At 54.6% G+C, this 10,921-nt stretch overlaps 1 protein-coding gene across 6 annotated transcripts; it reads right to left on the bottom strand.

The window, feature by feature from the left end:
- Nucleotides 1-5: 5 nt before the first annotated feature.
- On the bottom strand, nucleotides 6-7,237 carry Mapk11 (mitogen-activated protein kinase 11). Of its 6 annotated transcripts, none has more exons than XM_050129332.1 (12): nucleotides 7,002-7,236; nucleotides 4,227-4,356; nucleotides 3,998-4,092; nucleotides 3,794-3,905; nucleotides 3,670-3,699; nucleotides 3,539-3,586; nucleotides 3,344-3,458; nucleotides 2,933-3,004; nucleotides 2,664-2,743; nucleotides 1,929-2,007; nucleotides 1,681-1,854; nucleotides 6-1,268 (listed from the first exon to the last, which is right to left on the bottom strand). In XM_050129332.1, exons 1-12 carry the CDS (start codon nucleotides 7,115-7,117, stop codon nucleotides 1,189-1,191), a joined length of 1,131 nt encoding a protein of 376 aa, XP_049985289.1. In that variant the 5' UTR covers nucleotides 7,118-7,236; the 3' UTR covers nucleotides 6-1,188. The 6 variants fall into 6 exon arrangements, with proteins under 6 accessions (XP_049985289.1, XP_049985312.1, XP_049985297.1 ...); XM_050129355.1 differs by having other exon boundaries at nucleotides 3,998-4,056; XM_050129340.1 differs by having other exon boundaries at nucleotides 4,227-4,397; nucleotides 7,002-7,211.
- Between the last annotated feature and the right edge of the window lie 3,684 nt (nucleotides 7,238-10,921).

Below are 10,921 nucleotides of genomic sequence, written 5' to 3'. Positions count from 1 at the left end.
ACAAATAAGAGCAAGAGGGAAGCCCCTTTATTGTGCACTCTTGGTGCAGGCACTTGACATCCAGAGACCCCTGGTCCCTGATAGCAAGAGATCATCGTCTCCTCAGGGAGGAGCCACATCCCAGTGTGTCTTCAAACAGGGTCCTACCTCAAAAATCACTTGGGCAGCTCCTCTCTGGGGAGAGGGCACATAAGGGATGACTCACAGACCACAGCACCCCCAGACCAGCTGTAGAGCTACACAGGTAGGGGGAGGTAGAATGTGGACAGACGTTCGTCAGCTTTGACTCAAGGTCCAGGGGCAAGAGTGTCCAAGTTCATATCCATGGGTGCTCTCCACCCAGCATCTGTGAGATTACACCCCCTACTTCATCCGTTTCCCAGCTGGCAGTGTGTCCTTCTGCCTCCGGATCCTGTAGCAGCTCCTACACTCTAGCCGAAACTCCAGGTTTTTGGCTGGATCTTGGCACCTCTCAGGGTTTTAATCTAGTTCACATCTGGCTCTCAAGACCCAGTAGGCAACAGGAACTTGGAGGAGGGGAGGCAAGAGTGTCTCCAGCTTAGGTGCCCTCCCAGAAATGGCTGCTGACCCCTCGGGTGCTCACAGATTCATACACACCAGCACACGCCTGCATATGTTCTGATGTGTGCACCAGGAGTGTACACTCATTTGCCCACTTGTCCACATATCACAGGTAAACACAAAGCTGCAGCCAGCTTTTCCGATTCAGTATCTAGTGATGGCCTCTGCCTTGCCGCCCCCAGAAGGAATGCCACTCAGTTGCGGGGTGGGGGGGGCCTCAGCTTTCACCCACTCACTTCCAGGTTGAGCTGCTCCAACCACTGGGACTCCCAGCCCCTCAGAGTCTCCAGGTGCCGTGGCCCATTTGCCTTCCTCCCAGTCCAGAGAGTTCTCAAGAGCAGAAGAGATCCAGACAGGGACCCATTAAGATCCCACACACTGAGGTCCCAAGGAGAACCTGGGTGGGCCAAGGTGGGCCCAGAAACGCTACTGCCCAGGCTCCAACACATGATGGCAGGCATATCTGTGCATCCGTGCGTGTATGTAGGTAGAGTTCTCTCAAGGCAAGGGGTCCCAGGTTAAGGGTCAGGGCTGCCTGAGAGGCACCTCCTGAGGAAAACTGGAAAGCTGAGGAAAGGGGGGCAGGCTCAGGCCTCCCCTCAGGCCTCACTGCTCAATCTCATGGGTGCCAGGTAGCTGTGATGGCTCCAGGGGCTTGAAGCTAAGGACTTCCTGGTAAGTAAGCTCTGAGGGAATGAAAAAAGGGTGAGATTGTGCTGTTGTCCCCGCCCACACACAACCCAGTTCCCCACCTGCATGTGTGGCATCTGCTTCCCAGCCCACATCTACCACTGTCTAAGCTGAGAACCAGAGCCTGCCTTACACCACGCTGTCCTCCAAGCAGCTCGCGCGCGGTCTCTCTCTCTCTCTCTCTCTCTCTCACACACACACACACACACACACACACACAAACACACACACATGCCTCTTTACATGTTTCACTCTGGAGTGCAGTCATGTTGTTTCTCCTTTCAGGTTACTGGGAGAAAGTTCTGAGGGAGTTTCTTGCATGAAACATAAACTCTTGCTCTGAGAAAATGCAACCCACAGACTTCTTGGGCTGCGCTCCCTCTCCCGTGCCCCTCGCCCCGTGCTCACCCTTCCACTCCTCCAGGGTGCGCTCCTTGGCCTCAACACTTTCATCATAGGGCTCAGCCTCTGGCTCGTCGTCAGGGTCATGGTACTGGCTGAAGTACGCATGAGCCAAGGCTTCAGCTGCACTGACCCTTTGGTCACTGTCCAGCACCAGCATCCTTCCAAGGAGGTCTACAGCTAGAGGAGCGAGGGTCAACACTACATCCAGTCCTGGATCTGAAGCCCAACCGAGACCCAGGACCAGTCCTCACCCAGAGGGTTGGCTCCATGGAAGACACTGCTGAGGTCCTTCTGGGGCATAGGGGGCAGAGACTGGATGTATGTCCGAGCCTGGGGACACATAAGAAGGGCTTGGAGGGCTAACTACCCTCGATTTCCATGGCCCCAAACTGAACAGAAGGCTTCAGGAGACTGCCCTGATGCATTCATTCCAACAGGCCTGGCAGGTGCCCCAGCAAGCAAGAGTCTTGCTCTCTAAGTCTGAGGGCTCCCTAGTAGTAGAGGTGCACGCCTTTAATTCCAGCACTCTGGAGGCAGAGGCAGAGGCAGGCAGATCTCTGAGTTCAAGGCCAGTCTGGTCTACAGAGCAAGTTTCAAATCACCCAGGGCTACACAGAGAAACCCTGTCTCCCAAAACAAAACCACAAAAATGTCTAGAGACTCCAAACTTCCTTTTGGCCTCTGATGATGTCTGCAGAAGCCAAATGTTCTAAGCTTTCTCTGCTCTCGCCTGCCTCTACCGTTTATAGCCAGAGGGGTTTTGTCAGTGTTGGTCGGTTGGTCTCCACCGTCTCTCCTACCTGGAATGTCCTCCTGATTCTCCTGCTTCACCCTGAAGGGGGTTGAGTTTCTAGTACAAGCTCTCTCCTGCTCTGTCCATGTCTCTGATATGTTGCCCATTTATCTGCATACCACCCCCTCCCCAACATGACTGGTGCTTGGCCAGCAGAACAAACGGATGGATGGGTGGATGGCCACTAACTTACATGCTCCGAGGATATCTTTGCCAGAACCTCAGGGCTGGGTGTGCCCACCACCTCCATGATTCGCTTCAGCTGGTCGATGTCTGCCTAGCTCAGGAAACACCCGGAGGCCAAGCCTTTCCAGCCCCAGCCCCTAGTACACTGTGGCTCCGTGGCCCCAGACAGGGAGCCCCACGTGTCATGGCATAAGAAGCAAGACTTCGAAAAAGGGCTGGAGACCACCCCTACCCTGTAGAATGGGACCCCAACTTGACCCTGCTCCCCAAGGATACAGTCATTTCCAGGAAAGAGGGCCTTCCCTTGGAGCAGCTCAGCCATGATGCAGCCCACAGACCAGATGTCCACTGTTGGGGGAGAATAAGGAGACTCTATCAGTATACCACCCAAAGCCTTCCTGTGGAGCTGGGGAGAAGAAGCCTGCCCAGTGACCCCTCATCAAAGCCAGGACCAAAGAAGCCAGTGGTACCCTTATTCTGTACCCTACCCTGAGAAGAGGCGTGGGGACACCCACCAATCTATAGGCCTTTCTTTTAGATTGTCCCACCAAGCCCTTGCCCCTCACTCAGAGCTCCAGGCATGCTCTTCTCCCTATGCCCACCGGCTTGTCACCTTCCGTCAACATTGTGGTGAGCACTGCCTGCCCACCCTTATAGGACAAGGCGACTGTTGACGGTCGGCAGCACCTGTCTGGTTGTAGTGCATCCAGTTCAGCATGATCTCTGGCGCCCGGTACCAACGTGTGGCCACATATCCGGTCATCTCCTCATCAGCCTGGCGTGCTAGCCCGAAGTCCAGGATCTGGAGGACCACAGGTGTTATGTAACACACGACACCTACTTCTCTCTGCATCCCCACTGTTCACACCCCATCCTCCTTACCCGAAGCTCGCAGTCCTCATTCACGGCTACATTGCTGGGCTTCAGGTCCTGCAGGGTGGACCTGGTGTGAGTGTGGTAGCTATGAGCCTGAGTCGTGTCTGACCCGCGCCCTCTCCCACAGCTGCACCTACCCTGTGGATGATGCCTGCCGAGTGGATATACTGCAGGGGAGGGCAGACCGGTTGAGCCCAGGCTTCAACCCGTTTTGCCCCAACCCAGGGCGTTCGAGGGAACCCCAGAGCCCACGCGCCCCACCTTTAGCCCACGCAGCAGCTGATAGACGAGGAACTGAACATGCTCATCACTCAGTGCCTGACACTTTACGATGTTATTCAGATCAGCGCCCATCAGGGTGGTCACCAGGTACCTGTGCCAGGGTCAGGAGTTAGGACAGTGTCTCGCTACCCCCTTCCCGACTAAGCTCCCAAGGCCACCGCCACGCCTGCCCAGGCCGCTCACACTTCGCTGAAATCCTCGATGGATGTGGCCGGCGTGAAGACGTCCAGGAGCCCTATGACCTGGTCAGGGACCCAAGAAAACGGATCACCACACAGCTGTAGGCAACGCCCGACAGGTCAGGGCCCCGCCCATATGGAGGCGTGCCCCCAAAGGCCCCGCCCAACTCACTCCCGCCCCCACCGGACGGTGTCCGTTGTTCAATCCCTACACCACTGGCCCGCCCTCTCACGTTCTCGTGCTTCAGGTGCTTGAGTAGGCGCAGCTCCCGGTAAGTCCTCCTCGCGTGGATCAGCGATTGGAAAGGCCGAGACAGCTTCTTCACAGCCACCTTCTGGCGCAGACGCGCGTCGTAGGCCGAGCTGCAAGGTGGGCGAGTGCGAGCGCCTGGCCTGAGTCCACCCTGCGCCGGAGTGCAGGAGAGCAAGCCTCCGCTGCTGGTCCCAAGACCTAGGAGGAAGCCTGTCCCTGCCTGCTCTCCCCGCCGCCCCTCTTGGACCTCCCTTAGGAGACCCCCCCTTTTTTTTCAATCTTTTCTCTCGTGATTCTAGCCCAAACCTAAGCATCCACTCAGAACGAGGCCGCTACAACTATGCCCACGGACACTCCCTCAGCAAGCAGCTCTCCTTCCTCACTGACGCCATGAACAAGGGAGGCTTACCTTCCAAGCCATGACTCCCCACCCCCATGCCTCTGCACATCAGATTGCGGAAGGAAGAGATGTTTATTGCATCCTAATTTATAAGTGAAGTTGGACGCGGTGGTTCATGCCTGTAATCCCAGCTCTTGGGGAGACTGAAGCAAGAGATTTGAGATGCATTCAAGACTAGCTGGTGAAATACTGTCTCACAAAAAAGCCCCTCCCCCCCCCCCAATTTATAACTGGGTGGAAGGGAATGTTCATCCCGAGTGGGTTGGGGGGGGGTCTCTGGTCCACTACCACTCCCCAGAGACTGGAGAACCCTCCACCTCTGTACCCTTTTATGTTAGTTTGTTTTGGTTTCTGGAGATAGGGTTTCTCTATGTAGCCCTGGCTGCTCTGGCTCTCTCTCTGTAGACCAGGCTGACTCCGAACTCACAGAGATCCGCCTGCCTCTGCCTCCTAAGTGCCGGGATTAAAAGCCTGCACCACCACCCGGCTCCTCTTCATCCTTTTGTCCTTCACTGGAGAGCCCTCAAATGAGCACGTGAGGTCATGTCCTCTAGATTGGTGGGACCTAGACCAGCATGATCATGAGCTGTGGTCATAGGGCTTTCCCCAAAGTTCTGGTCCCACCGCCCTCAAGACTGGAGCAGCTGTGAACCCACTGAAGGAGCACAGCTGGCTACAGTCTCTCGCTCTTGAGCCTCTTCATCTCGGGGTGTACCCTTCCCTGCGGTGAGTGGAGACAGAATTCCACCCATTCCACAAGATGAGGGAAGGCAAGGTCAGGGCATGATGGGTCTTGGATGTTCGTGGGACTAAAAACTAGCAGAGAGTAGTTAGCTCCCCGCGATAAGCAAAATGTCTAAATAACTCCTGGGGTGAGGTGCGAAGGGAGTGGCCACCAGAGCAGCAGATCCTCTTGCTCCACCGCATCTGAACAATTGAGTTACAAGGAGCTGGCATCCTACCACCAACCTCAGTAGTGCAACTGAACAAACCCAGGTCACAGATCAGTAGAGCCCGACCTGGGACTCACTTGGGAAAGTTGGCTATCTCCCAGTAACTCCTAAACAGCCAGTCCCGGATGACTCCATCTGAGTCAGTGTCCAAGCCCTCTGCAAGCAGTCTTTACCACCTTTCTCCCCACCCACCCAATCTCCTCCCTTTCACCCCTTCCTTCTCTCTCTCCCCCTCCCTCCCTTCCTCCGTCCCTCCCTCTAATTTATTGTATTATTTTTTAACGGGATTTTGTGTAACTTCATTCTCTATTTGCTGAGCCCATAAGCATCCCAGACACAACCTGTCTTATCTTTTCCTCTGTTCTGCTCCTTGGTTATTTTGGGAGGTATCCTGTTTCTACTCACGGTGGAGGGGGGTACACCCGGGAGAAAGAGAAGTAAGAAGAAGATAAAGTGTTAACGGAGAACAAGCTTATCCGTCTCAGAGTGCTGGGATTACAGACTACAGACATGGGGTGCAATCCCGCGACCCAGCTCACTATGGGCCCGGTAAAGCAGGACTGGTTTCCTTTATATTAAAGAGTCTATAAGATGTCATCAGCAGCCCTGCCGTGAGAGATTTGACACAGGCTTCTGGTGACAGGCCAATGACAGCACAAGATCCAAGATTTGAGCCTCAGCCCCCCTTCCCAGTGTCCACACCCTTTGACCAGCCTGTCAACACGGACTATCTGCACCCATTCTTCAGTCCCGGGTGCCTGAGAGCTAGCTGGCTTCAGCCAACCCGAACTCTGCCCCATCAAGACTCTAACCCCTGGTCTTTAAGCCCTAGCTGTGGGGCTACATCCCGAGATCCTTTGTTGGGTAAACTGGGGTAGGGTGTAGACAGGAGGGTAAATATCTGATTTCTGTTCAAGTCGCCTTCTGAGACTCCTAGGATACTGGAGGAGGGGGTAGGATCTACGGGACAGTTTGATTCCTTCCGAAGAGGAGAGGTCTCCTCACCGCACTGGGTGCTCCCTTTTCAAATACTCGGGTCTGGGGGCACGTTAGATCCTGAAACTACTTAGACTCTGCCCCAAATAACCCTGATGGCTGCTCCATTTAGCGGCCCCCAGAGACTTGCTCTCCCGCCAGCTGTGACGCCGCGGGATTCGGCCTTAGTGGGGGAAACTAGGAATCAGAGATGGGGGCACGTTAGAAGACCCCCCTCCCTGCCAACGAGTGGAATCTAGTAGGAAAGTTTCCTCCGTGTCCCCTCCCCCCATTCATTCTTCGGAAGCGTGCCGGCCGGGGGCGGAGGCAGGGCGAGGCCCCTCCCCACGCCGGGAACCCCACGTCGCGCTGGAGGGTCGCGCACATTTTCCCGCCCAGCTCCCACCAGATCCTTGCCGGCCCCTACCAGACCGAGCCGTAGGCGCCGGAGCCCACCGGGCGTAGGCCCTGCAGCCGCTGCGGCACCTCCCATACTGTTTTGTTCAGCTCCTGCCGGTAGAATCCCGCGCGCGGACCCGACATATCCGCAGCGGCAGCAGGAGCGAGTTGCCCCGGAACCCCGCGCAGCACCCGGCCCGCGCCCCACGCCCAGCAGGCGTGAGCTCCACTGAGCAAAGCCGGGTGGGGGGTGGGGGGCTGCGGCGCAGCAGGGCGGGGCGGGGAGGCGGGGCGGGGCCGAGGCCGGGCGGATTTCCCCAGCCAGGCGACCGGAGGCGGGGTAGCGGGGTGGGGGTGGGGGGAAGGATGGGAGGGGAAGGTGGAGGGGGGTTTTTCCAGAGACAGACACGCCAGCTTCCTGCCCCTCGGAGACGGCGACAAAGGAGAAAGCCGTCTTCCCTCCCGTGGGGGTGACGAGCAGACCCCTTGCTTGTATTTCCCACCTTCACCTTCTGCCACACGCTCTCCCCGCCCTTCCTCAGGTCCCAGCCCAGACTCCTTATTCAGAAATGAGGTGAAATTGTCAAAAGCGAGCTACTGCACATGGCAAAAATACTTTCAGAACAAAACACTAACCACGTAAAAACTAAAGGCTTTAGGTTAAAGAACAGAGCCGTGGCGTTAACCCAGGTCCTCACTGTGGGAGGCGCGTTGTGGCCTGGACGAGGAGGACGCCTCCGTTTAGCATTACTGGTTCACCTCCTAGTAGACTTACCTTGGCGACAGCCTTCAGGAGACGTATCTACCCCGCATCTTACCCTAACCTGGGTCTAGAAGTTCCTGGAAGAGGTGAGCTCCCGACGGCCAGTCAGGACCAGGGACAGCAGCAGCACTATGGTTGTGGCCACAAGGTTTGGTCCCCAAATGGATACTTTTTGATACTGGGTATTTTTTTTTCTTCGAATGAAGCACTCACATCACTTGACACCCGCGAAAGGCACCCAGTCCTGACTTTCTCAGGGCATTAATACAAGATGTCTCTGCAAATCTGCCACCCAGGTGCAAGTTCAGTTTGTCACCAAACACAGAAAACTCCCTTTTCCTGGTGTCCAAGGTGGATGCTCTCTTGTGCAGTAAGGCCTCACGATTATGTGTTACTCAAGGACAGCGGTTCTCAATATGTGGGTCTCGACCCCTTAGGGGTCACCTAAGACCATCAGAAAACAGATATTTATTTACATTACGATTTATAATAGTAGTAAAATTAGTTATGAAGTAGCAACGAAAATAATTTTGTGTTGGGGGGGGTCACCGTAACATGAGAAACTCTTGAGTCTCAGCATTAGGAAGGTTGAGAAACACTGCCGTAGGCCCTACTTTTAGTCACATTTAGAAGTGAACAGGGAGCCAGGCGTCATGGTGCACACCTTTAATCCCAGCACTCAAGAGGCAGAAGCAGGTGGATCTCCGTGAGTTGGAGGCCATCTTCATTTACATTGTGAGTTCCAAAACAGCCAGGACTATATAATAGAGACCCTGTCACATACACACAAAAAAATACAACCTTGCTTCCCCCCAATAAAGAAAGTGAACATAGCCCTAGTATGGTGGCTTCTGTCTGTAATTCAAATACTCACGAAGCTGAACCTGGAGGACCATAGCAAGTTCAAGGCCTTTCTGGGCTGCACAGTGAATAAGAAGCCACCTGAGCTATAGAGTGACATCCTGTCTCAAGGTAAAAAGAGAAAGAAAGAAAAGCCAGGTATGGTGATGCATGCCTTTAATCCCAAAGAGAGAAAGAGAGAGGCAGGCAGGTGGCTCTCTGTGAGTTCAAGGCCACCCTGGTCTACAGAGTGAGCTCCAGGACTGATAGGGCAACACAGAGAAACCTGTTTCAAAAATGAATAAATATAACCATGTAAAATATAAATTAAAAATTGTCAACCAAGATGGGCCGTGGACAGTCGGTGATGGCACATGCCTTTAATCCCAGCACTTGTGAGGCAGAAGCAGATGGATCTGTGAGTTCGAGGCCAGCCTGGTCTACAAGAGCTAGTTCTAGGACAGGCCCCAAAGCTACAGAAAAACCCTGTCTTGAAACCCCCCCCCCAAAAAAAAAAACCCAAACGAAATAAGATGGGCAGTGGTGGCACATGTGTTTAATTCCGGTACTCAGGAAGCAGAGGCAGGTGGATCTCTGAGTTAGAGGCAGCCTGATCTACAGAGTTCCAGGACAGCCAGGGCTATACAGAGAAACCCAGTGAAGAAGCAACAAAAAATTGTCAGCTAACCTAAAACAAGTTAATGAAGTATGAACTACTAGAAGTATCTACTGTGAATCCCGGGGCACAGTAGGGGGCCAAGGAAACAGCTCCAATCCTAGGTCCCTTTTCTCTCTCCCAAGACTTCACCCAAGCCCCAGGCCATCCATGGCACCAATTTCCCCTCTGGGAACCATTCTCAATTCTGGAGCCTAGCCAGAGAACCTGAGGGTGGCCCCAGCCCCCACTGCTCAGGACAATGCAGAGCTCGGAAAGTACCTTTCCCAGGGGTGGGTTGAGGTTTTGTGCGAAGCTAATGGAGCTTCAGCTAAAGGCGGGGGAGGGGGGTACTGATCCCTGGGTGATGGTGGGGGGTTGGGAAACTTGCCGACACAGTGGCCAGGGGGGAGGGTAGGGGGGGGGGGGGGGGGGGTTGGGAAACTTGCCGACACAGTGGCCAGGGGGGAGGGTAGTGGCCTTTGTCTGTACAGCAGCAGGGCAGGGCCAGGCAGTTACCAGGGTAACCTGCCTCTTCGCCTCTGCATTCCCAAGGATGCCCAGTTTGGCTCAACTGGAAAAGTGGGAAAGGGGGCAGGATGAAGGCTTAGGCGGATAGCGGCCACCTACCCAGGAGAGCCTCCGATCAATTTTCCTGACCTCTGCCCCCAACAAATCCAGGTGGTCAGAGCTGTTAGCCAGGGGTTAGGCCTAGCCAGGCTTAGCTCTCATACAATGGTGATTCTCTCTGGACACCCCTCGCCACTTGCTGTGTCAAAACACAGGTATCAGGTGCCTTCTGCGGATTGTGTGGGATCAAAACAAACACTACAGGGAGGAACCACTTGAGTTTGAGCTGGTAGTGAGGGTAACCATGAAGCAGGAACTGGGTAGCATAGCAATAGAGGGCAGATAGCGGAGGTCGGAAGTTGGGGGGAGAAGGGCTGCAACCTAAAAAGCCCAGAACCCTTTCTCCATCCTCTGCTATGACTTGGTGCCACCCCTAAATATCAACCCCATCTTCTATTGCTTCCCTATGCTCGAGCCCCCTTTTCAATTAAACAGCTGTGGCAATTCCCTGTGGTCAGCTTGCCCACTCAGAGCCCAGATTCTGCCAGTGGGTCAGAATGCACTTTGTAAAAGATAACTCTGGAAGGTGCTGTTTTAGGGACTAGAGGCTGCCGACCACAGCCTCTTCTCACCCTCCTCCGTTGTCTCTGGTACCATGGAAAGAAGATGAGGACGCATAGGCAAGCTCCTCCCTGGGATTGTTGGTGATGCTGATACACCTCAAGGCTGGTCTCATGCCCTTCCCCATCCCTAATCACTCCAACACAGAGGCCAAGTTTTTACCCCTTGCTGATTCCCAGTGCAGGTCAAGCCCTGAATCTCTACATACACTTGTCTACCCTTGAAGGAATGTGAGGAGAAAGGATGGACACCCCACCTGGAACCTACTGGGACTGCCAGGCACCCCCAAGCTTAGCAGTGTGTATGCTTCTGCCAAATGAGAAGATAGTTTTCAGGGGTCCATTCTGGATGCCAGGCCCCATGATTCCCAGTTCTTTTATCCCAACTCTGCATTCCAAAACCCCTTCACCCCTGCTGGCTTAGTGATACTTAGTTCAGATTTCCTGGCCAGCCATCTCTGCAGGAGAGTCTTGTTATTGGATCACAGAAGAAGCATCAC

This window comes from Alexandromys fortis, unplaced genomic scaffold (genome assembly GCF_014885135.2).
Source record: "Alexandromys fortis isolate MF-2015 unplaced genomic scaffold, M_Fortis_MF-2015_v1.1 scaffold_28, whole genome shotgun sequence".
Lineage (NCBI taxonomy): Eukaryota > Metazoa > Chordata > Mammalia > Rodentia > Cricetidae > Alexandromys > Alexandromys fortis.
Note: the sequence above shows the minus strand (reverse complement) of the source record. Positions and strands in the feature narration are given on the sequence as shown.

Excerpts from the sequence above, each read along its gene's own strand:
- Mapk11 (XM_050129332.1), bottom strand. The coding sequence starts at position 7,117 with ATGTCGGGTCCGCGCGCGGGATTCTACCGGCAGGAGCTGAACAAAACA. Across the intron at positions 3,906-3,997 it reads ATCGAGGATTTCAGCGAAGT|GTACCTGGTGACCACCCTGA; the intron begins GTGAGCGGCCTG and ends ACCCTGGCACAG. Across the intron at positions 3,587-3,669 it reads CGGCAGGCATCATCCACAGG|GACCTGAAGCCCAGCAATGT; the intron begins GTAGGTGCAGCT and ends TCCACCCTGCAG.